Source organism: Triturus cristatus, chromosome 12, assembly GCF_964204655.1.
Source record: "Triturus cristatus chromosome 12, aTriCri1.1, whole genome shotgun sequence".
Lineage (NCBI taxonomy): Eukaryota > Metazoa > Chordata > Amphibia > Caudata > Salamandridae > Triturus > Triturus cristatus.
The window spans coordinates 51,084,880-51,110,410 of record NC_140595.1 but is presented as its reverse complement, the minus strand read 5'-3'; the positions used below and the strand labels follow the sequence as shown (position 1 = coordinate 51,110,410).

The 25,531-nt window shown below is 48.9% G+C and overlaps 1 protein-coding gene and 1 long non-coding RNA gene across 2 annotated transcripts in view; one reads left to right on the top strand and one right to left on the bottom strand.

The window, feature by feature from the left end:
- Nucleotides 1–25,531, top strand: part of LOC146772425 (uncharacterized) — a 442,975-nt gene that overhangs the window by 76,380 nt on the left and 341,064 nt on the right. The gene's annotated exons all lie outside the window — the stretch shown is intronic.
- On the bottom strand, nt 827–25,304 carry LOC146772427 (complexin-4-like). The gene is made up of 3 exons (XM_085636714.1): nt 25,076–25,304; nt 20,159–20,246; nt 827–2,779 (listed from the first exon to the last, which is right to left on the bottom strand). Exons 1-3 carry the CDS (start codon nt 25,234–25,236, stop codon nt 2,561–2,563), a joined length of 468 nt encoding a protein of 155 aa, XP_085492840.1. The 5' UTR covers nt 25,237–25,304; the 3' UTR covers nt 827–2,560.

The following is a 25,531-nucleotide window of genomic DNA, read 5'->3' as shown; positions in this document are numbered from 1 at the left end:
TTTACATTCAAATATTTAACATTTGCTACTTTAAACTCTATATATATTTTTCAAATCGATATTTTTTGTACGATATTAGTGTCGATGATATTTTTTCAGATATTTCTGTATTTACCATTATAAGTATAGGAGCAAGATATTGTGGTAAATATATTTGGCACAATATTTTTGTCAACGATATCGTTTACCACAATATTGTGTCAGTGATCCATTATTTCTTTTCTACAGAAGAGATTCTTGATGGTGATCTCTATTTAGTTTGATCAACCAATATGTCCCTATTATGTTTCTACACATGTTCATTTTACAACAGTTAAACCCATCTACTATCATGGCTATCCGAAACCATTTATGCACATTATCTGTAAGCATGGATGATTAATCAAATAATTATAATAATGCATTTTCATTTACATGTAGGGTTTTGATTTTCTAACTAAAACTGAAAAAAACAACTGCTGATAAGTTTCTCATTAGAGGCATCCTTTGACCGTAGGAGTCCTATCCCCTGTTCGAGACACCTCAAATCATGAACAGTTAAGTAAACGTTGGGAATTGTATTTATTTAGACTAGATGAAGTATAATACAGTGGCAAAGTATTAAAAAATTTCATTTGCTTCTAATTGCTAGCCCAATTTAGGTGTTGAGTTAGACTCTGTCCCATAATATGGGTTCTACAACATTGAATATTCGACCACTCATGGTCGCCTTCTTGCATAGCCGTGTCTGCTGTTGACAGGACGATTGACGGTTCAGGTGTTTGGCGGCTGTAAGATGAACACTGTTGCTGAAAGAAGAAAATGTTGCATTTAATTAAGAGTTTTTATTGCTTATATGGCTTTTCTTGCTTTATATTACCATATACAGGTTGTATGCATTTAAACAGTACAAAGCGAATAAATAACCATATATATAATTTAAAAAAAAAGTATAATAAATACTGAAATCTAAGAATAGTCTTTTTTTCACAAATCATTGCTGTTTTTTGTTGTTTGTAAATTTTGTGTAGTTTTATATTTGATTCCATAATTGACTTCCATTGAGTGAGGGTTCTTCTTGATTAGTTTGTAGGTTTGTTATGAAAATGTGTCCTCCTAGTGCTGTTTTGCTGCAGCACGGTGGGACTTTCGCATGTGCAAAAATGCTCAGTGTGCAGGGCTTTTCACCGTCAATTTTTACACGTATAATCGCTCTTGGTCGCTTGGCTCCTTCTTTCTTGTTTAGAAAGTCTTGGAGATTTAGAGTCTCATGGAGGAGAGTCTGCTGTGAGAGACCATAATAATTAGCAGAGGTAGGAGACTACAAGCAGGAGTGAGATGATGGTTCTCAAGTAGAGGTCAGGCAGAAGATCACATCCAAGGATGAGGTGGAAGTTCTCAAGTTAGAAGAGGATTTGAGGTACCAGATCATGACCTGCAATGAGGAGGAAGTTCTCAAGTTAGAAGAGGATTTGAGGTACCAGATCATGACCTGCAATGAGGAGGAAGTTCTCAAGTTAGAAGAGGATTTGAGGTACCAGATCATGACCTGCAATGAGGAGGAAGTTCTGATGTCCGAACAAGAGCTGAGGGAGAAGGTCCAGTTGAGGACCGAGACGAAAAGTCTGAAGATGATTTAACATAGGCGAAAAGTTGATGGAGGGGATCTGACCCAGCGTGAAGCAAATGGAAATGGATTCCCTGGGCTTTGTGAGCTAAATTCTTTTTTTATTAATTCCCCGAAGACAACACGTTGGATAATAACAAAATAAGGCCAACTACAACGAGAACGACGATGATAATAAAACAATTTCTACGTTCATTATTGTTAATAATATTAGTCCTAATACTAATGTTGATTACTGTTTTATTGTTATTATTTTTATGGTAGTTGTTGTCGTCGTAACCAATAATAATCCGGTCTACAGTTGGTGAAAAGACCCTTGTTCAGGTGGTTTGAAGTGGCTGAAAGATGACACAATAATGCTAAAGCAAAATACTAAAAATAAATACAATACATGCTAATAAATGTAAAGATTTAGATGATAAAATAAGAATGAATTTTTGGAACTGATGCATTTAGGCCTGCTCCCGGAGCCGTAAAGCTCATCTTTTAATTAGACCGAATAATACTGAAAAATGCTTGTGGTTTTTATGCTTGCCCGCCTCAGCTTATTCTTCTTTCCTTCTCTGCATGATCTCAGTGTTTTTGAGTTCACTTTTTATGATGATCTTTCTGTGCAGAGAAGTAGCCTAGGGCCCAAGTTATGTTCTCTTTCCAATCCAAGTGCCAATGAGTGCCAGAGACCAGCCCATCGCCCACAATGCCTAAGACTCGTGGCTATGATCTGCCACCGTCTGTACGATGTGGACAAGGGTAGAGTGTTGACTCCGTTACTGTCCCTTGGGTGGGAAGTCTTTTAGCGTCTGACACCTTTACGTGGTGGTGGAGAAGGCCCCTGCTCCTCTTGTTTGTACGTGGACCTTCTGTCTTTCAGCGTCAAGAGCCAGTGGGCTCCTCCAGCCTGGTATTAGGGGGTCTTCTTCACCTGCACCACCTGAGGTACTAACGACTAGCTTCTCACATCGTGGTACACTTGTCCTCGGCGGCGCGCTTCACCTCAGTCAACGTCCCTTGCGCCTTTGTCTTTAGTGCATCAAAGTCCACATCCTGCAGCATCCCGAAGAGTGACCCGTTGGCTTCCTCCTCGTCCTCGTCATCCTGCACCATCTTCGCCAGGTCCTGAGGAAGTTCCACCTCTCCTCCCACCATCTGTATCTGGGATTCATCCTTCTCGCTCTAGGAAAAGGAAAAGCAAATAAAATTTGATTCAATACATGAAACATTCCTTTCTCAACTGCACTTCCTGCTGCCCCCCTTGACTTCTCCAGGTCAACTCACTATCATCCTCTGAGGATAGAATATGCCATTAAATTGCTGCTCTCCCATCTGTTGTTACTGGCTGTACCTGTGGCATTGAATGACCATGCATTTTGGGATGCGTGGGATTTGGAACTGATGGAGCTGGTGTGAGTGGTCGACGGTCGAAGTGGAACTGCCCATGAAAATCAATTCACCATACCACAAGAGATAGCGGATGTGACCTCATGCACCCCTTGAACCCCCATCCCCCTAATATAGTCCCTTGCCCAATCCTTTGCCTCTCAACAGGGTCCTGTGTGCAGTTAAGTAACTGTAGGTAGCGAAAGGTGTGCAAACTGCAGAAAGTACACAGTGCTGTTCACTCCTTGTTCCAACTGCTTCCTTCATGACCCCTGAGACCAGGGTAGCATGGCCAGTGCTAGGGGTCCACAGGGCAAAAGCTACCACCCCTGGGGATTCCTTAATGATGCAATGTAGGGGGCTTCTTTTCTTCTGCTGAATTTTTTTTATCGGATAAACACTTGTGTTCCCATACTCATAAACACTTCATGTGGCGACGAGGATAGAGTTGTACTAGACTTTGTGGTCACCCCAAAATGCCAAATGAAGCCTCTAATTTGCACCAACCAATGGTCATTGGCGAATCTCCCCTGGTTGAAGGAGGGATCAAGAGTGGATGAAAACATGGAGAGTAGAATCCTGATGCATGAGGCACATTGTGGAAAGCGAGTTATCATGAGTCTAGCAGGACAATCCCTGGTGAACGCGAAGGGCTACCAACTTTCCCTTTAGTGTCTTCCTGCGGTAATGCTCGATTGTGGGATTTTAGTGCCTTTCTGCATCGGGAGCTGCAGCCCTGCAAGGTCTCCATTGTCTTGTGCAAACTATTGACATCATGGACATTTCCAAAGGTCCTTGTGGGGCCATGAGCTTGGCTTTAAGGTGGGCCTGTGGCTCCAATACAACCAGGCCTTGGCCGCACGCTCACACGCAGCAGAGATGAGCAAGCTCTCTTGGGTCGCTCTGAGTAGATTGGCCAAGAAGCCATTCACCCACTCTGGGTATCTCTGGTGCTTAATTTGTGGCAGTGGTTGCAGGTGAAAGGCACAGTGATTCAAATCTGGGGACCAGGGCTTTTTTTCATCCCCAAACTGTGACCCAGAGCAATAGAGAGAAAAGCAGTAAAGGGAGAAAGAAGGAGGAAAACAAAAAGAGCCAGATGCAGCAGACAGCTGCCATGTGGCTCCATTTCAGGACACCATGTAGTCAGTTTTGGAGGTTTCTTTTTTCAAGTCCTTATCACAATGGGAGTTAGTTACGTTGTTTTTAAAAAACAAAATGACTCCAGATGCTAGAATGCAGCAGTTTGGAAAGGTTGGCTGGTTATAAAGACACCAGAACCACGAGTTACCATTTATAAAACCCTTTAACAAGTTGCCCACCATGTATTTTTATGTTGCATGTTGTCATGATCTGGGGGCCGACGGAGCTGTTCCGAGGAGAGGACTCCAACTCCCAGCGGCCCCTGCGGCCTCCCGACGGAAGAGACGTCACGGCACCCCGGTCAAGCATAAAAGACGCGGCAACCCGAGGGGCGGGGCCAATGATTCCCGTCCGCCCTTGCGGATCCTAACGGCCCCGAACTCGCTCCCGCTTCGTCCAGCCTTCTGCCTTCCGTCCAGCCTGCGCCTCGGCGTGTGTTTTCCCGCAACTGATAGCGCGACGACTCAGAGGAGGTAAGCAGGCGGCGTCTCCTCGATTCACCGCCACAACCAGCGGGACCCTCCCTGGCCCTTACTGATCCCTGTGTTCCGAGCCGGCACAGGAGACCAGTTCTTCCGGTGCGCCACTGCCATTACCTCAGGCGCCAACGGCACTTCTTGACTTCCCGGCGCTCCTCCGCCTCACGGATTCCCAGGCGGGAGTGGCAGCGCTACCCTCTTCACAGACCTCCGGGCGCTCCTCCGCCTCCAGGATTCCCAGGCGTGAGTGGCAGCGCCGTCTACTTCACAGACCTCCGGGCGCTCCTCCGCCTCAAGGATTCCCAGGCGTGAGTGGCAGCGCCGTCTACTTCCACAGACCTCCGGGCGCTCTTCCGCCTCAAGGATTCCTAGGCGGGAGGGGCAGCGCCCCCAGCACCTTCCACGTCAAAACAAACAGCGAAGGCTCCGGCGCTCCTCCGGCGCTCCTCAGCCCCCGGAGTTCCAGGGCGTGAGTAGTAGCGCCTGAGTCTGCGGAACGCCTTGAGCCTGTCCCTTCGCCTCCCCGTGAAGGAACGGGGAGCGCGTCCCGTCCGTGAGGCAACGGATAGGGACCCGAAGAGAGCTGCCACATTGGACTCCGTACACTCCCAAGAAACCCCTCCAGAGTCCCCGAGGGGACCCTAGCCCATCGTCCGCTGTGGGAAGGAAGGAACCCCAGGTAGGGGAAGAAGCTAGTAGGGAGGGTGAAAAGGGGTGTAGGAGAGAGGGGCCGGTGTCTAAAGTTCGTCTTCTTGTTTCTTTCAGGTTATCCCTCCGCTGTTCCTTCCCGACCTTCCCTCGCCCACCTCTCTCCTCGTCCGAGGGTATAATACGTACACCGGGCAGGGGTCGGATGGGCGGGGGGCCCATACATAGCACCGACGTAATCCTGAGGAGAGGCATCACTGGGACTACGACAGAATCATTGGCCCACGGATATATCTCCTCCTGATTTCGTTGGTGCAAAAACATGGCCTCACTGGACGGTGTCATGGCCGTCTTGGCCCAGATCCAGCTAGAACTAGCGGCGTCCAGAGCTGACTCGGTCGCCCTGCATGGCCGTTTGGATCGCCTGCAGCGTAATCCCTTCGACGCAGGGACGCCATCTCCAGCTGCCTCTCCGCAGGTGGTTGTGGAGATGCCAGCTCACGTCCCCCTGGCCCCACCAGAGAGATACCACGGGGACATCCAGAAAGTGCAGGTCTTCCTCACGCAAGTACAACTCCATTTCCATTGCAAGCCGAAGCTGTTTCTCACGAACCAGGCCCGAGTCGCATTCTTGATCTCCTACTTAACAGGGGAAGCAGCACAATGGGCGGTCCCCTTAGTACGGCGAGACGACGCCCTGCTATATGACTGGGACACCTTTCGGCAGGAGTTCGAGCGGACTTTCGACCGAAGAGCAGACACCTTCTCAGCCGACCATGATCTTCTAAACCTACGACAGGCCCCCTCCGATTTCCTAGGGTACGTCAACAGCTTTCGCCGCTTGGTGGCCGAAACCGAGTGGCCGGAGGCGAAGCAAACGGCTATCTTCTACAGAGGGCTCACGGAGGAACTGAAGGACGTGATCGCCCAGATCGACCCCCAGCCGCTCACGTGCCCGGCCATGATCGAACTAGCGTCCAGGCTCGAATATCGCCTTCGGGCACGAAAAGGCGAACAGAGACGAAAGGACAAGCCGTCCCCGCCGTGCGAGCAACCCCGCTTGTCGGACGCGACGGGATCTGGGCCCGTCCCTATGGAGATAGGGACGGTGAGGGCTTCCCTGACCCTTTCGGAGCGAGACCACCGACGAAAACAGGGCCTCTGCCTATACTGCGGGAAGAAGGGGCATTTCCTGCGTGAATGCCCGGTACGCCCGAAGACCGGGAGGTCCCGAACAGGTCTAACAACGGCCAGCCTCGTTGAGGGACCGGCGGAAAACCCCCGCGCTTGAAGGAAAGGGGAGGGATGCCTTCAAGCTGTCAGTACATCCCTTCATTGGAATCCGACGTCACCCGGGAACCCGACCATGTGTTTATCACCGCACAAGTGACGGTGAACAACTGTCCTCTGGAAGTGCGAGCCATGATCGACTCAGGGGCCACGGGGTGCTTCATGGACATCGAGGAAGCAGAGAGACTGCGAATCCCCCTCCGTTCCAAAGACGTTCCCGAGATGGTGTACGCTGTCGATGGCAAGGAGTTGGAATCCGGTCCTATTCGACAAGTCACTCCGTCCTTGTGGGTGACGATAGGGAAAGAACACGGAGAGTGGCTCACCCTGAATATAATACAAGCCCCTCGGTGCAGGATCATCCTGGGATTACCTTGGTTGCGGCGGCATGAACCTCATATACGTTGGGCGACGAACACGGTCACGTTCAATTCACCGTTCTGTCAAACCCGTTGCCGACTCACGAAGGAACCACCGGGGAAGGGAGATGGGACCCTGCACCACGTGGCCACTGCAGCAGAGAAGGAGATGGTTCTCCCCGACTGCTATGCGCCATATGCCGGGGTCTTTGACAAGCATCAAGCCGAAGAACTACCACCCCATCGTGACTTCGACTGCCGCATTGACCTCGTCCCAGGAGCCAGCGTTCCGTGCAGCCGGGTGTATGCTCTCACCGGTCCGGAAACCGATCATCTGAAGGAATACCTGGAGAAGTACCTGAAACTGGGATTCATCCGCCCTTCCAGCTCTCCGGCGGCGTCCCCCCTATTCTTCATCCCGAAGGCCAACGGTGAGCTACGCTGTTGCATTGACTACCGCTCCCTCAACGCGATGACCATCAGGAACCAGTACCCCTTGCCACTCATCCCCGTCCTCTTAGAACAAGTCCGAGGAGCACGGATCTACACTAAGTTGGACCTTCGAGGGGCGTACCACTTGGTTCGGGTACGCGCAGGGGATGAGTGGAAAACGGCGTTCAAGACCCGATTCGGCTTATTCGAATACCTAGTTATGCCGTTCGGTCTTTGTAACGCCCCGGCCGCTTTCCAATACTTCCTCAATGAGGTACTGAGGGACTATCTGGACAAACACGTCGTGGTCTACATCGACGACATTTTGATCTTTTCATCTGATCCCAAGGACCACGAAGAACACGTACGATCCGTGTTGGGAGCCCTGGAGCGACATCGACTATTCTGCAAACTCACAAAATGTGAGTTCCACGTGACCACCGTTGAGTTCCTGGGCGTCCTACTCACCCCTGAAGGACAGATCATGACAGACAGGAAGGTAAAAGCGGTGGCCTCTTGGCCACAACCGTCCTCGGTAAAGGAAGTCCAGAGCTTCCTGGGCTTCGCGAACTTTTACCGGAGGTTCATCCACCAGTTCTCCCGAACAGTGACACCTCTAACCAAGCTAACCCGCAAGGGGACCCCCTTCCTGTGGTCGCTAGAAGCCCAGACCGCGTTCGAGCAGCTCAAGGAAGCGTTCACCTCCGCTCCCGTCCTACGCCATGCCCAACCGGAGTTACCGTTCCTGGTGGAAGCCGACGTGTCCGACGAAGCGGTGGGGGCTGTTCTTTCCCAACGACAGCAGGATACAGGGCTGCTCCATCCGGTGGCCTTTATGTCCAAGAAACTGAGCCCGGCCGAACTCAACTATACCATCTCGGAGAAAGAACTGCTCGCCATACGTGAAGCCTTCGTGGAATGGCGGCACTGGTTGATGGGGGCTCGTCATCAGGTGACCGTATACACGGACCATCGCAATCTACAATTCCTACGGTCCGCCCGTGACCTGTCACCAAGGCAAAAGAGATGGATGCTCTTCTTTGCGGAGTACAATTTCGTGGTGACTTATCGTCCCGGGGCTTTGAACAAAAAAGCCGACGCCCTCTCTCGCCAAAGTCCTCCGTGTTTCCCTCCGGTGACTCCCGAGCAATCCATTCTCGCTCCGAATCAGGTCATCGGCAGTCTGAAAACCGAATCCTTTCTACAGGGGGTAAAGAAAGGGATCCAAACCTTCGCCTGGTCCTCATGGTTACGAAGCCACAAGGAATGGCGGCTTCACCAGGGTATTCCATTGTGGGGGTCCCGGGTATTAGTCCCCACCCTGCGGCTCCGAAAGCTCGTCTTCTCATGGTGCCACGACATACCCAGCGCAGGGCACATGGGAGGGACCAAAACCCTGGAGAGGGTGTTGAGACAGTTCTGGTGGCCTACCGTTCGTCCTGACATACTGCTATGGGTGAAGAAATGTACGGTATGCGCACAGACGAAATCTGACCATCAACGACAGCAAGGTCTGCTGATGCCGCTTCCTACCCCGATGAATCCCTGGGAAAGGATCTCCATAGACTTCGTGGTGGGGCTGCCGAAGGACCAGGGATGTACAGCCATCATTGTCGTCGTTGATTATCTCACGAAGATGGGCCACTTTATCGCCTGTAAACAGGTCCCCTCGGCAGGGGTGTTGGCGTCACTCCTGTTGAGACACGTGGTGCGGCTTCATGGACTCCCGGTGGGGATCGTCTCGGATCGGGGATCGCAGTTCACCGCCCGGTTCTGGAGAGTGTGGTGCGAACAGCTTGGCATCCATTCCTCCCTGTCCACGAGCTTCCACCCCCAGACAGATGGGCAAACAGAGCGACTCAACCAGACCCTTAAACAATATTTGCGTTGCTACGCCGATAAGGCGGCGGACTCGTGGGTTGATTTGCTCTGGGTGGCTGAGGTGGCTTATAACAACGCACAACATACCTCAACACACCACACTCCTTTCTTTCTTGCTTCAGGGTTTCACCCCCGGTTTGTACCCTTCCTTCTCCCCAGGGAGGCAGTGTCCCTTCCTGATTTACAGACAAGACTCAGCACCATACACGCCACTCTCAAACAGGCCAGGGCCAGCTTGCTGATGGCGAAGGCACGCTATAAAGCACAAGCAGACAAACGGAGGAGACCCGCACCGATTTACCGCAAGGGGGAGAGAGTGTGGTTGTCCACAAAAAACATCCGCTTCCGCTATCCCGAAGTACATAGGTCCATACCCAGTGGTGCGACATGTGAACCCGGTGGCGGTGCTGTTGTGGTTGCCGCAGCATCTGCCCATCCATCCGGTGTTCCACGTGTCACTGCTCAAACCCTCGCTGTGCCCGGTGAAGAAGCCCCCCGCACCCGTGTGGGTGCACCACGAACAGGAGTACATCGTTCGCCGCATCTTGGATTCCAAGCTGGTAAGGGGCAAGCTGTGGTACCTTTTGGCCTGGAAAGGCTACGGGCCCGAGGAGAACTCATGGGAGCCGGCGACGGCGGTACACGCGGCCCGACTGGTGGCGGCCTTCCACCGGCGTTCACCCTCCAAGCCTGGGGGCTCCGGCGGTCCGGTTGCCGGGGTGAAGAGGGGTGTGCTGTCATGATCTGGGGGCCGACGGAGCTGTTCCGAGGAGAGGACTCCAACTCCCAGCGGCCCCTGCGGCCTCCCGACGGAAGAGACGTCACGGCACCCCGGTCAAGCATAAAAGACGCGGCAACCCGAGGGGCGGGGCCAATGATTCCCGTCCGCCCTTGCGGATCCTAACGGCCCCGAACTCGCTCCCGCTTCGTCCAGCCTTCTGCCTTCCATCCAGCCTGCGCCTCGGCGTGTGTTTTCCCGCAACTGATAGCGCGACGACTCAGAGGAGGTAAGCAGGCGGCGTCTCCTCGATTCACCGCCACAACCAGCGGGACCCTCCCTGGCCCTTACTGATCCCTGTGTTCCGAGCCGGCACAGGAGACCAGTTCTTCCGGTGCGCCACTGCCATTACCTCAGGCGCCAACGGCACTTCTTGACTTCCCGGCGCTCCTCCGCCTCACGGATTCCCAGGCGGGAGTGGCAGCGCCGTCTACTTCACAGACCTCCGGGCGCTCCTCCGCCTCAAGGATTCCCAGGCGTGAGTGGCAGCGCCGTCTACTTCCACAGACCTCCGGGCGCTCTTCCGCCTCAAGGATTCCTAGGCGGGAGGGGCAGCGCCCCCAGCACCTTCCACGTCAAAACAAACAGCGAAGGCTCCGGCGCTCCTCCGGCGCTCCTCAGCCCCCGGAGTTCCAGGGCGTGAGTAGTAGCGCCTGAGTCTGCGGAACGCCTTGAGCCTGTCCCTTCGCCTCCCCGTGAAGGAACGGGGAGCGCGTCCCGTCCGTGAGGCAACGGATAGGGACCCGAAGAGAGCTGCCACATTGGACTCCGTACACTCCCAAGAAACCCCTCCAGAGTCCCCGAGGGGACCCTAGCCCATCGTCCGCTGTGGGAAGGAAGGAACCCCAGGTAGGGGAAGAAGCTAGTAGGGAGGGTGAAAAGGGGTGTAGGAGAGAGGGGCCGGTGTCTAAAGTTCGTCTTCTTGTTTCTTTCAGGTTATCCCTCCGCTGTTCCTTCCCGACCTTCCCTCGCCCACCTCTCTCCTCGTCCGAGGGTATAATACGTACACCGGGCAGGGGTCGGATGGGCGGGGGGCCCATACATAGCACCGACGTAATCCTGAGGAGAGGCATCACTGGGACTACGACACATGTTAAAATGTGTGTGTCTGTGTCTGTTTGTGTCTGTGTCCCCCAGTGTTGTCCTTCTGACTCAATGGCCATGATTTACACAGATATTTCAACACCTAAATGTAATTGATGAGCGCAAAAACCAAACTGCGGATGAAAATTATCTGATCTTGTTTAATATAATTTTTTATTTTTTTTGCAGAGTTTTATATAAAGCGAACTTAATCCGAATCGGGTATCAGAGCGCTTTACATAGCACCAGTTACGTTACATGAGGAGACACATTCATTTTTTGTTTAGGCACGGGGAGATTAAGTGATTTGCCCAGAATCACGGGATGTTCAGCGTCATTGCCGAGACTCGAACTCGAACCCGGTTCCCAGGTCCGAGGTCGAGCGCCCTAGCCGTTAGGCCAACTCCACTTTTTTTGCAGATAATAATTGCAGATAATTCCTCCCGCATGTTTATTTATTACTGGACGCTATTTGTTAAGATTTGATGTAATCTAATCCAGTGGTAGGAGCAGGCGTATTCCTGAGCAGTTGTCCTTAAAAAATCTGATGAACACTTGCAGATTTACACATTTTGGGGTTTGTGCGAGTTATTTGCAAGTTTTATCCACCCCTTAAGGACATGTACGACTAATTCTATAAAAGGCAGCAATATATGCCTTTTTACGGCAGGAAAGTGTATGGCAAACCCTCATATTTCAAGGAGTGCAAGGGAATGACTTTCTTCCTGTGATAAAATGCGGATTTGTGAAGATTTTGGTGCAAAGAGTAGGGTTAGCCATTGTGTGTGAATGGACTGTAGTGTTAACACTCTGCTTTGTCTATCACAGTTTTCTTGAATTTATAATGCCATGTTATTCGAGATAGGATGACCAGATTCTCAAAACAAAAAACGGGGACAGGTTATAGACATAGAAGTAGGACTACGGTTTGCAGTAAGCATCGACATAAACGTAGGACTATTTGACAGCTGTCATTGGCATAGAAAAAGGACTACAATGACAGCTCCCTCCACTGACCGAGATGAAGCATTACAGAAAACAAATCTGCGGTCTTTTATTGGCACCCCTCTCCTTTACACGGCAGCATTAGTACTTTTTATTACATTTACACTTTTAAGGACTATAGCATATATCTGCCAAAAATCAGTAAAACATCACAGGCTAGCAAACGCCAGATTTACTAGCTTTATCAATGCTCGTTTCTATAGCTGCACGTTAGCACCACGTAAAGTACAACTCACCAATGTTGCTTAGTTGCTCATGACAGAAAAGCATGGGAGGTAAACTGCAGAATGCTAAATTGCCAAATGGCAGCCATGGACCAATGTTAAAAAAAAACACTTCTCTCCAGGTATTACTGCCTTAGGGTCTTAAGGGTCGCAAAGGCTGGCCTACCACACAGTCCTCCCACATTTGCGTGGTCACTGCTGGGATGTCATGTTACCTTACTGGGGTATGTATAGTGCACTCTAGCCATTGGTATTATCTCATAGTGCAATAGTGTGAAGACCTGAGCAAAAAGCTCGAGCAGCCCTGCTCGACTCTTCCACAGGCGTTAATACTGCTCCTTTAAGTCCTTTCCAGCTAAACAGTTTGCGTGATCTGAAAGGTCAGTCAAAAGGTCACAGCGCGCATTGCTCGACCACCACTTGAGGATCAACAGGGTCCCGCCCGGTCGCGCATGCTTGTGATCCCGCCCCCACATTGTGGGCTCTTTGGACACACGTGACATGTGCACTGGACGTACCCTTTAATCCTCTTGGGGGCCTCGATTAGCACGCAATGGGGCTCCCTGTGACGTCCAGACGGGCACAATTTATACCGGTTGGTGGTTGATTGCGGAAACCCATGCCTCATTCTGACTCCCATCCTAGTCCCTTGTGGGGTTTCTCCGGTTACTCAAATAACCCCCGGCCTGTGCCATGGCTTGTTATACTCCGCACCGCATAATGGGATCATACCACGGGCGTCAGTTCCTTGCCAGTGACGACAACACTGGTTGGGTGTGTTATTTACTATTTACTGTTCGTTTTTCCACCTTATCTTTTATTATCATCAGTACACCAGGAGTCTGGTGCTACAGGTGGCGCAACGAATACGGACTGAAGCAGGGATACAAACCCACTCAGGTGAGTTCCCTGGTTTTTCAGAACGTGATCACTAGTCCTCTAGACTATACTGTAGTGAAGAGTTTATCTCCTGTCTTCTGATTTTTAAAGTGTTTCTTGTTTTTAATCTCACTTTCACGGAGAGCACTTAGAATTGTATAGTGTGTTGCTCCACAGTAAGTCACTATTATCAGTTCTATGTCATATCGTCTAGGGAGCGAGACCTTGTGTGCGACTATTGTTTGGATAAACGGTTGATTACCAACACTGACCGATGTCGGGGTGACCTTATATAACACTTTTCTTTTCTTAGGTTCCCCTTACATATGGTGAGACCGTTGTCCCTCAATACACGTGGCAGGTAACTATTGTACTTCCCACATCGTGTAGATAGTTTTTATAAATTAGGTCCTGAAGAATTGCCACGGATCATCAGACCACTAGGCATGAAACATGTTGACCATCACAGAAGAGCATAGCTTAGCTGAACCTTAACGTCAGTCAGCTGCCACTCTGTTTCTTGTTTTTTAATCAAGTGGATAGCCATTCTCAATAAAGCCCTGTTCGTGGACTATCCAACTTGTTTTAATCTCACACACACATTCACATCTACACCACTAGACCCCACACACACACTACATCATACGGCCAGGAACAAAAGATCTCCGCTAAAGAGCCCCTTTAAGGGTGCCCGTCGGGGATTGCAGCGCCGTCCCGACGAGGAGCAGGTCCATATGATGAAGCATGACACCTAGCTTGCTGGGTGTGTGAGGACCCTAGTTCCGACTAGAGGAATTCCCTTCCGTCCACACACGGTCTCTACTTCACACTCTCACTCTCCCCTTGTTTTGAGGAACTGCATACTCTATTCTTCTGACTGACTAACTGGGCCTGTATGCTGGACCTCTCTTAAAAGCCCACCGGTCCCCCTCGTTTGATAATTAAGTTTTGCACGGGCCACCCCCGTGGGACGTTATTCAGGATACCATACTGTGCCAATTGCACTTAGTGGACCCCCTTTTTGTCTTAAAAACCTCGGTAATTCTGACGGTTTTTTGTTGGTTACTCACCTTCATGGAGGATAACCTAGGACTCAGCTTCAACGATGAAGCTGTAGCAGATATTTTAAGGAAAACTCCCTCACTCCTCGGGGCAGGGGGTTCTGTGGCCTCAGGGTCACAATCAGAAGACTGGACTACACTCACAGCACTAAAAAAAGAATGGGTTAAAATCACACTCCATGGGGCATTGATGACGGAGTATCTACGAGCTAATATAGCTCCTAGTGGACTTATCATCAATGTTTTTCCTAGGTTATTTTTGGAAGATCCAACTTTTAAGAAAGAATGGTGCTTGGTTTCCTGGAAGTGTACCAGAGACCTTTTGGTCCTCATCATTAACACGGCCCAACGATTAGCAGATGCCCTATTAGCTAGAATCCAGGCGGCAGAAAGCGCACTGAAATCTACCGTCCAGAATACAGCTTTCAAAGCCAAATTAGCAGAAATTAACAGTGAGATCACTGAAAACAGAGAATATCTGCTCAAATTAAAAATAGCCAAATTACAGAAGGACATTCTGAAATTTGACAAGGAAAAGATCTATCCCTATCTGAAAGCAGGTTTCCAAACAACCAAGAATGGTTATTCTTCGGATGATAGTTCAGATAATTCTAGAAGGGGCTCGACTAACAGTGATTCTAGCACAGGCAGCTGGGGAGGAAATCAACAACAGAGGAATTCTCCTTCTCCTTATAACCACTACAATAACTTACCGGCCTACATGGGTCCACCTCAACCACCACCCCCCTTTTGGCAGTACCCCATGTATCCACATGGGCAGCCCCAATTCTATCCCACTGGCAACCCTCCTTTTTTAGACAGAGGTTGGGGCAGAGGAAGAGGGCGCAAAAGAGGACCCCAAAAGGTAGTTCAGTGGCAGGATCAGGAACAACTCCCACAGGGACCCAGGGGCAGGAACAGAGGGAGAAGGAATTAGTGGTTAATCTCTCTGATAGACCCTTGAGCTCCTTGGAACAAGAGGTCCTTGAGAAAGGACTAGGTTATGTCCCTACACCCAGAACAGACAGATTTAGAAATAACTGTGAGATTCATGAATTCTTCAGAAAAATAAGCTTGAAAGCTTTCTTCCAAGATCAACCAGCTATTGAATGTACAGATACTGGGTTACGCAATCCGTCTACCTTCACTCCGACCAACAATATGGTCCCCCCAGAAGTACTTACATTTGAAAAAGCTGTTCTTCGTGAGCTAAGTACGATTCCCGCTAAGCACACTTTCCATAACATGTCTAATGCGGAATTGCTAGCTGCGAAAACCTTAGCCAATGACACTAACATCACCATTAAACAGGCAGACAAGGGGGGTGCCACTGTGATTCAAAATACTACTTACTATGACCGTGAATGTAAAAGACAACTTGACAACACAAGATATTACACTCCAATCTCTACTGATCCCACAACAAGACTTACCACCAAAATTGCCGCAATAATCTTTGAAGCAGAAAACAATGGGTGGATCAGTAGAAAGGAAGCTGAATTTCTCACTACCAAGGATCCCAAGATTCCATACTTCTACACACTTCCTAAAATACATAAGGGCACCACACCAGTCCCTGGGCGCCCCATTGAATCAGGAATAGGTTCAATTCTGGAACCCCTTTCCAGATTTGTGGACCACTTTCTACAACCCCTAGTTAAGAAAACTCCCACTTACATCAGGGATACTACGGATATCCTACAAGTCATTGAGGCTATACACGACACAAGTAACATTGACTTGTTGGTCACGCTGGATGTGGAAGCATTATACACTAATATCCCCCAGCGTGCCACCCTTATGGCAGTTGAGAATGTTCTCAGGAGAGAGGAATGGACTTCCCCTACCCCCATCTCCTTTATAATGGAATGTGCCACATTAGCCCTCACGGAGAATTTCTTCGAGTATAACAAACAACTGTTTCATCAATCATAGGGCACTTCGATGGGGAGCACCTTTGCCCCAAGTGTGGCCTGTATTTACATGGCCACCTTTGAGGAAGAAGTCATTAGGAACCCCAACAATCCTTACTCCAACAACTTAACACTGTGGAGACGTTTCATAGACGACATTTTAATCTTCTGGAAGGGGGACCAACTAACTTGCTTAGCCTTCTGTGAATGGATCAATGTACAAAATCAATTTCTGAAGTTCACTCACACCATCTCCGAATCACAGGTACCTTTCTTAGATCTGATGGTTACACTAAATGACACAGGCCTCAGCACTACACTATATAAGAAGCCAACTGACAGGAACAGTCTACTTCTATATAGTAGTCACCATCCAAGGGCGCTTAAGGATAATCTACCCTTTGGACAGTTCCTTCGCGTCAGGAGGAACTGTAGCTCCACCACTGATTACGTAACCGAAGCACACCGTTTGAGTTCCAACCTTAGACATAGGGGTTATCCTGAACGTCAGGTTAGAAACTCACTAAAGAGAGCACGCAACAACCCACGAGAGACCCTACTACAACCAATCACTAGGGAAAGTACAGAGACTTTGACTTGCGTCACATCCTTTACCCCTGATTCCACACGCATAAAGAGCATAATTAAGAGACATTGGGGGATCCTGACTACGGGTGACCTCACCGTTCCACCTCCACGGTTTGCTTTCAAATGTACACAAAATTTGAAGGACATTCTCATCAACACAAGACCTAGACACATTGACCAACTGGAACAGAGAACCCTATGGGATCTTCCACTAGTAAAAGGTCATTACCCTTGTGGATCTTGCGTTGCATGTCACCAGACCTCAGTGACGAAAGAGGTGGTGTTTTCTGACTCCTTCACTTGGACGATTCAGAGACACACCAATTGTAACACTACACATTGTATCTATCTTATCATCTGTCCGTGCGAAATGAGATATGTGGGGATGACCATGAGACCAGTCAAGACACGGATAACAGAACACAAAAGCAATGTGAGATGTCTGAAAACTACCACCAAACTATACACTCACTTCAAAGAGAATAATCATAAACCAGATTCTCTCAAATGGTTAGTTCTTGAGGCCCACCCTAGGATCACACAAAAAGCCCTGTTCAAGATAGAACAGAGATGGGTACATCGCTTGAGGGCTGACAGTGAAGGTCTCAACGACCAAATCCCATGGGCATCACTCACGGATAGATAACAATTAATACCACATTGAGCTGCAAGCCTCATTGACCTTTAACATGAGGGTCTGTCTCTGGCTTCCACTTTCTCTCATTCCTAGCGAGTCCATCTGAAACTTTCCCGTTACAGCCCTTACCTTAGGGTTATATATTTTTATCCGATATTTCATAAATGTTTTTTGCATCATACATCCTGGTGGCCTACACGGTCACTCTCGATACATTGTTGTTGTGTAATCCCCCCAAGTCGCCCCACTGAGCCCTTGATTTGTGTCTAATTAACATTACCACAACCACTTGCTAAGATGGCCGCCATGAACGACAATTCTATAACGGAGAAACTTCCTCCTTATTCACGCGCTAACGTAGAGTGACGTCCCGTCAAGCTGGCCCGCCCCCCTTTACATCACTTTGCATATCTATGCAGGAACCGAGTGGAGCCACCCTTCCCGGTTCGTGCGGCGCCAGGGTAGGTTACCGGCCTATCCAAGCAGCAACCTTGACGTAAGTGTGTCTTTGTCAGCCCGGTGCTCCCGGGGGATTACGAGAGGTCCGCAATAGCGGCATGAGTGTATATCCGTGACTAGCAGGCACGGCGGTATTTCGTAGAGTGAGTCCTACATTGGACTCGGGGACGCTGGGAGAGACATGGTGGTCTCTGCTTCAACTCTTGGCGGTGTTATGATGTTGGACTAGCTGTGTACCATCACAGCGCGCATTGCTCGACCACCACTTGAGGATCAACAGGGTCCCGCCCGGTCGCGCATGCTTGTGATCCCGCCCCCACATTGTGGGCTCTTTGGACACACGTGATATGTGCACTGGACGTACCCTGTAATCCTCTTGGGGGCCTCGATTAGCACGCAATGGGGCTCCCTGTGACGTCCAGACGGGCACAATTTATACCGGTTGGTGGTTGATTGCGGAAACCCATGCCTCATTCTGACTCCCATCCTAGTCCCTTGTGGGGTTTCTCCGGTTACTCAAATAACCCCCGGCCTGTGCCATGGCTTGTTATACTCCGCACCGCATAATGGGATCATACCACGGGCGTCAGTTCCTTGCCAGTGACGACAACACAGGTTGGGTGTGTTATTTACTATTTACTGTTCGTTTTTCCACCTTATCTTTTATTATCATCAGTACACCAGGAGTCTGGTGCTACAGGTGGCGCAACGAATACGGACTGAAGCAGGGATACAAACCCACTCAGGTGAGTTCCCTGGTTTTTCAGAACGTGATCACTAGTCCTCTAGACTATACTGTAGTGAAGAGTTTATCTCCTGTCTTCTGATTTTTAAAGTGTTTCTTGTTTTTAATCTCACGTTCACGGAGAGCACTTAGAATTGTATAGTGTGTTGATCCACAGTAAGTCACTATTATCAGTTCTATGTCATATCGTCTAGGGAGCGAGACCTTGTGTGCGACTATTGTTTGAATAAACGGTTGATTACCAACACTGACCGATGTCGGGGTGACCTTATATAACACTTTTCTTTTCTTAGGTTCCCCCGTACATATGGTGAGACCGTTGTCCCTCAATACACGTGGCAGGTAACTATTGTACTTCCCACATCGTGTAGATAGTTTTTATAAATTAGGTCCTGAAGAATTGCCACGGATCATCAGACCACTAGGCATGAAACATGTTGACCATCACAGAAGAGCATAGCTTAGCTGAACCTTAACGTCAGTCAGCTGCCACTCTGTTTCTTGTTTTTTAATCAAGTGGATAGCCATTCTCAATAAAGCCCTGTTCGTGGACTACCCAACTTGTTTTAATCTCACACACACATTCACATCTACACCACTAGACCCCACACACACACACTACATCATACGGCCAGGAACAAAAGATCTCCGCTAAAGAGCCCCTTTAAGGGTGCCCGTCGGGGATTGCAGCGCCGTCCCGACGAGGAGCAGGTCCATATGATGAAGCATGACACCTAGCTTGCTGGGTGTGTGAGGACCCTAGTTCCGACTAGAGGAATTCCCTTCCGTCCACACACGGTCTCTACTTCACACTCTCACTCTCCCCTTGTTTTGAGGAACTGCATACTCTATTCTTCTGACAGTCAAAAGGTCAAGTCATAGCTTTGATATGGAGTACTGAATGGGGACCCAGACCTGGAGGCTCCCAGGTTCTGTGATGGTCTGCGGGAAGTGGCTAACTGGATGAATTCCAACTGTCTCCAGTTAAACACCAAGAAGACGGAGATTATGGTGGTTGGTAAACAGGTGGCTTTGTGGGATGACAAATGGTGGCCTTCGGAGTTGGGTGTGACTCCCCTCCCAGCGGCAGGGATAAAAAACTTGGGGGCGTGGCTTGATCCTTCTCTGAGTTTCATCTGTCATACCAAGAAGGTGGCGGCTTCTTGTTATGGCATCATCAGAGGACTTCGACCCATCCTCAAGTTCTTTGATGCACCCACAAGACAGCTGGTGGTCCAAGCATCAGTGCTGTCCAGGCTGGACTATGCCAGCTCCCTACTGGCGGGGATAAACCAGTCAGAATCTCTGCGGCTCCAGCGGGTTCAAAACGCTGCGGCCCGATTGGTGACAGGTCTGCCTAGGCGATGCTCGGTGTCCAATACTCTGCGCTCTCTCCACTGGCTCCCTGTGCAGCAGAGGATTATATTTAAGGTTCTCTGCTTTGCATTTAAAATCCTAAAGGGTACTCCCCCACAAATCTTGGAGAAATTGCTGATCCCCTATGTCCCCTCTCGCACTCTTAGATCGCTAGGCCAGAACTTAGCAGTGGAAATGTGCAGGTATTTCCTTACCTGAGGCAGTCGGTGCTTTTCGCGCATATGCATTCGGACTGTAGCGTGCTCGGCCTTCTTCTGCGCAAAGTTGTGGTCTCTTTCAATTCTAAAGTAAGGTAAAAGAGTAAACCATTTAAAGTGTGTACACAAACCTCAACAGGCGCATGATCAGTTGTGCATTCCTGCATATAGATTCACAGCCGTACATTCTTGCAGTGAGTCTCAACTGTAACAGATCGATTCGTTGCTATACATTGATATACATTCCTGCAGTGTGTCCCAACTCCCAAAACTCAACAGTAGTGCATTCCTACAGAGAGTTCTACCTCCTACAGATGCATTCAGAGCATTACTTTCCATCACGGAGTCGCAACTCCTACAAGTAGATTCACACTGTACATTCCTGCAGTAAGTCCTAAATCCCATAGATGGATTCACAGCTGTACATTCCTGCAGTGAGTCTCAACTATCACAGACCTTTTCATTACTATAGTTTCCCACAGTGGTCCCTGCTCTCAAAACCACCCAGCAGTGCATTCCTACGGTGAGTTTCACCTCCCACAAATACATTCACAGCATTACTTTCCAGCAGTGAGTCACGACTCCTGCAAGTAGATTCACAGCTGTGCATTCCTGCAGTAAGTCTCAACGGTCAGAGACAGATCCATAGTCATACGTTCCTGCAGTGTATCCCAACACCTGAAAACATTGAGCAGTGCATTCCTGCAGAGAGTTCTACCTCCTACAGATGCATTCACAGCATTACTTTCAAGCACTGATCCACGACTCCCACAAGTAGATTCACAACTGTACATTCCTGCAGTGAGTTCTACCCCCATAGATGCATTCACAGCATTACTTTCCAGCACTGATTCACGACTCCTGAAAGTAGATTCACAGCTGTGCATTCCTGCAGTGAGTTCTACCCCCCACAGATGCATTCACAGCATTACTTTCCAGCACTGATTCACGACTCCCACACGTAGATTCACAGATGTGCATTCCTGCAGTGAGTCTCAACGGTCACAGACAGATCCATAGTCATACGTTCCTGCAGTGTGTCCCAGCACCCGAAAACACCAAGCAGTGCATTCCTGCAGTGAGTTCTACCCCCACAGATGCATTCACAGCATTACTTTCCAGCACTGATTCACGACTCCTGAAAGTAGATTCACCGCTGTACATTCCTGCAGTGAGTTCTACCCCCCACAGATGCATTCACAGCATTACTTTCCAGCACTGATTCACGACTCCTGAAAGTAGATTCACAGCTGTACATTCCTGCAGTGAGTTCTACCCCCCACAGATGCATTCACAGCAGTACTTTCCAGCACTGATTCACGACTCCTGAAAGTAGATTCACAGCTGTACATTCCTGCAGTGAGTTCTACCTCCCACAGATGCATTCATAGCATTACTTTCCAGCACTGATTCCCAACTCCTGAAAGTAGATTCACAGCTGTACATTCCTGCAGTGAGTTCTACCCCCACAGATGCATTCACAGCATTACTTTCCAGCACTGATTCAAGACTCCTGAAAGTAGATTCACAGCTGTGCATTCCTGCAGTGAGATCTACCCCCCACAGATGCATTCACAGCATTACTTTCCAGCACTGATTCACGACTCCCACAAGTAGATTCACAACTGTATATTCCTGCAGTGAGTTCTACCCCCCACAGATGCATTCACAGCATTACTTTCCAGCACTGATTCACGACTCCCACAAGTAGATTCACAGCTGTGCATTCCTGCAGTGAGTTCTACCCCCCCACAGATGCATTCACAGCATTACTTTCCAGCACTGATTCACGACTCCTGAAAGTAGATTCACAGCTGTGCATTCCTGCAGTGAGTTCTACCCCCCCCCACAGATGCATTCACAGCATTACTTTCCAGCACTGATTCACGACTACCACACGTAGATTCACAGCTGTGCATTCCTGCAGTGAGTTCTACCCCCACAGATGCATTCACAGCATTACTTTCCAGCAATGATTCATGACTCCCACAAGTAGATTCACAACTGTGCATTCTTGCAGTTAGCATTAATTCCCAGTGACAATCATTGAAGTCCCAACTCACAAAGGTCCACAGTGGTCCATTCATTGGTGAGTCCAGTCTCCCAGAGGTAGATTCATAGCTGCGCATTCCATCAGTTAGTCGCAAAGCATTCTAGCCTTCCACATGCATTCACAGTACAGAAATATTACCACGACAAACACGGTTTACTGCCTCACAGAATGCATATTACATTGACTTTGCAGTGAAACAACTTTCCTATAGTTTCCAGACCTCTTCAGTACGATTTTATTTTGCTGTACAAATTTAACTCCTCGCTCTGGTTAAATACCATTTATTAAAACAAATGCACATGAAAAATGCATTGGCTTAAAACACTTAAGCAGATGCAGAGAGTGTAATGTGCTACTAATTGCCATTGTTGGTGGAGAGAATGAATATCTTGACCAATTCGAGGTCTCGCGTCACTGCTCCTCCCCAAACACATCTGCATATACATGCATATATGTATCTTACAAAGTGGTGTGTGTCACTGTATAGTTATGGTTCGATCGCACTTTCCATTGAAAATGCATTTTTTGATTTGTTTATAACTTTTGACCACGTGGATGCATTTATACGAAATTTGGCTATGAACTCAGTCAGCTAAGTTTCAGCCGGGCAAGTGTCATGAAGATTTATTCAGGGGGAAAAAACAGTTAAGGGTGGCGAAAAGGTTTATCATTTCCCATTTTAGCTCCCATAGGACATTTTGCCAAAGGATAGAGCAAAAAACGCTGAGTGGGTTTACACCAAACTTGCCATGAACTTCGAAATTTACTCCCAAAAGCATGCTTTTTGACTTGATTTAAATCCGTTCAGTAGTTTTTAAGAAATTTGCTTTAATAAAACGTGCTGGACTAGAGTTAAAGGGTTTACACTTTTGTACGTATTCATTAAAACTTGCAAGGGAATGCTGTCAATCGCAGGATTCTTATTTTTTTTATTTGTAAGTAATGTAATTGGATGGATTAAGGCTCAATTTTTTTTGCTGCCATGTTGAAAATGCCAGTCAGCTGTAGTAAGTTTTGCGCTTTGCAAAAAAAACAACCTGTTCCACAGCCACGTGTGTCTAACGCAGAGATATTTTAAGGCATGGGCAAAGTGGGCAATTTCTGAGGGCCCCACGTTTCAAGGGGCCCTGGGATAAGTGAACTTGATTTCTACCTCACATGTCTATTTATCCATCTCAGCATGTAATGCATTATTTAATAGTGTTTGGCGTCATGGGGCTTGAATTGGCAGAAATGTGTAATAAAATGCACAGCTGTTCCAGACCAGGGTGCCTAAAGTATGTCTTGCCCCGGACCACCAAAGTATGTCTTGCCTAAGGCCCCCCAAGTCTTTAAGATGCCACTGGGCCAACCCCACAAGTAACCTACCCCCAGGTCAGTGGTGAGGCGTGCATGTGAGCAGTGCTTGTGAGGAGAGGCATGTAGAAAATCTGAGACTCTCTTGGGGAAAAAAACACTGTTTTGCGTGCGCAAATTGCGAGTTGGAGGTAACTTCTAAGCTTAGCAGAGGTCATTGTAAGTGCTGAATTGTGCAACCAAAGCGAATTGGTTCCCCTAACTGCACTGCTCATGGCCAAAGGCAGTGCGTAACGCCGGGTATGGGAAGTCGTGGTGGGTGTAGCATAGGAGCTCGCCGCAGGCCATCTGTTATTTCCTTTAGAGTTCAGTAAGAGTTCGAAGTAGTTAAGAAAATCTAGGAAATGTACTGAAAAAAACTGATAAAAACTGAATTATGGTTTTGACTCAAGTGTGTGCCAAACCACTGAAAGCCACCAGTTACAGTTAGGAAAGGACACTACACCCGGTATAATTCACTGTGTCTGCCGACCACAAAACACTGACATGCCAGTGGCACAGAAGAACAATTGACAGGCACACACCATGTGCTATGTCCTGTGTTGTCTAGTTATAACCATAACTGATGGATTTCAGTGGTTTTATGCGTTCGAGCCTGAACCATAACTCAGTCTTTAACTGCAATTGTTATCAGTCATGTATAGTGGGAGGAAGTTCAGGTAAGCTGTCACTAACGACTTCAGTTGAGGTTTCACCAATGAGGGTGCACACTACTCCACTGAGGTCTCACTGATTAGGGGGCATGAGACATCAGCTGAAATCACACCAATTATTGGAACAATATTCCAGGTGACCTCAGACTAATGAATATGCATTATGCCAGTGGTGAGCTCTGCCTGTGAGGACACTGCACTGCAGGTGACATCTGTCTAAGGTGTGGGTGCACTACTGCAGGTCATGGCTCACTAGTTAGTACATATAATCATCTATGCAGGTCTTAGTGAGCACAGCACTGCAGGTGAGGTCACACTAACAGGTGGACACAATACTCCAAGTGAAGGCATGGCAGCGGATGGAAACAACGCTCTAACCAGTGGGTAGTGACACATTACTCCGGAAGGGTAAGAATGTAACCGAAGATCAGCCAGGTCAAAGAAGAGCCTACAAGTACCAGCATGCAAAGCGAGGCAAACTAAAAGACAACCACTGAATGACGTCACACCTGATCTTTACGAAGGTCTGTATTAGGAGGCAGGCGTGAAAGGGCGCAGATAGAAGTTATGGGATTATGGTGGGTTCTGTAGAGGCTGGTGGTCAAGTGTTGCCAATGGAGACCCCTGAGTGCTTGACCTATTACTGCCATGCCTGCAGCCTAGAGACCATGAGCAGATAGGAAGGCATCAGCCCTGTCACTTGGCATTCTGGGGCATGTAGTTGGGTTTCCAATTCTAGTAACAGCATACAAAGTGCTCTTGGCTAACAAGCCATGGTTTGGCAGGAAGGGCCACACAAGTCACCAGGAAGATATAAGGGACCGGAAGCCACGCCCCCTCTGAACCACTTACTTCTCCTCCACGAGTTGCCTCTGGTACTCCTCAAACTCCTCCCGAGTGAGGCCCTTGGACTGTGGTGTCTCCTTCCCATCACTGGTGTCCTTCCTCTCCCCGTCCCCTCCCAGGTTCTTCATGGACGCCCCCATCATCATCTTCTTCAGCATGAAAGCCATATTTGTCCCCCCAGACTCGGTGAGGCTCGTTTGGTCCCTGCTCCCAGGCAGGCCTTGTGGAGTGCACTCCTGAGACTCCAGACACTAGATCCTACCAGTGACCCCGCCTGGGCTGCAAGGTCAAGGGGAATAAGGCGCCTGAGGAGCTCCTGCAGCTCGCGCCATAAACAGCTTATGGCATTACAAGAGGTGGGGTGGCCCCACAGGGAGAGGTGTGTGCAGAGCACACCTGTGGAGGCCCAGCTGTAGTCTCTGGAAGGGCTGTTGAAGTCTCATATTGGCCCCCATTCTGAGT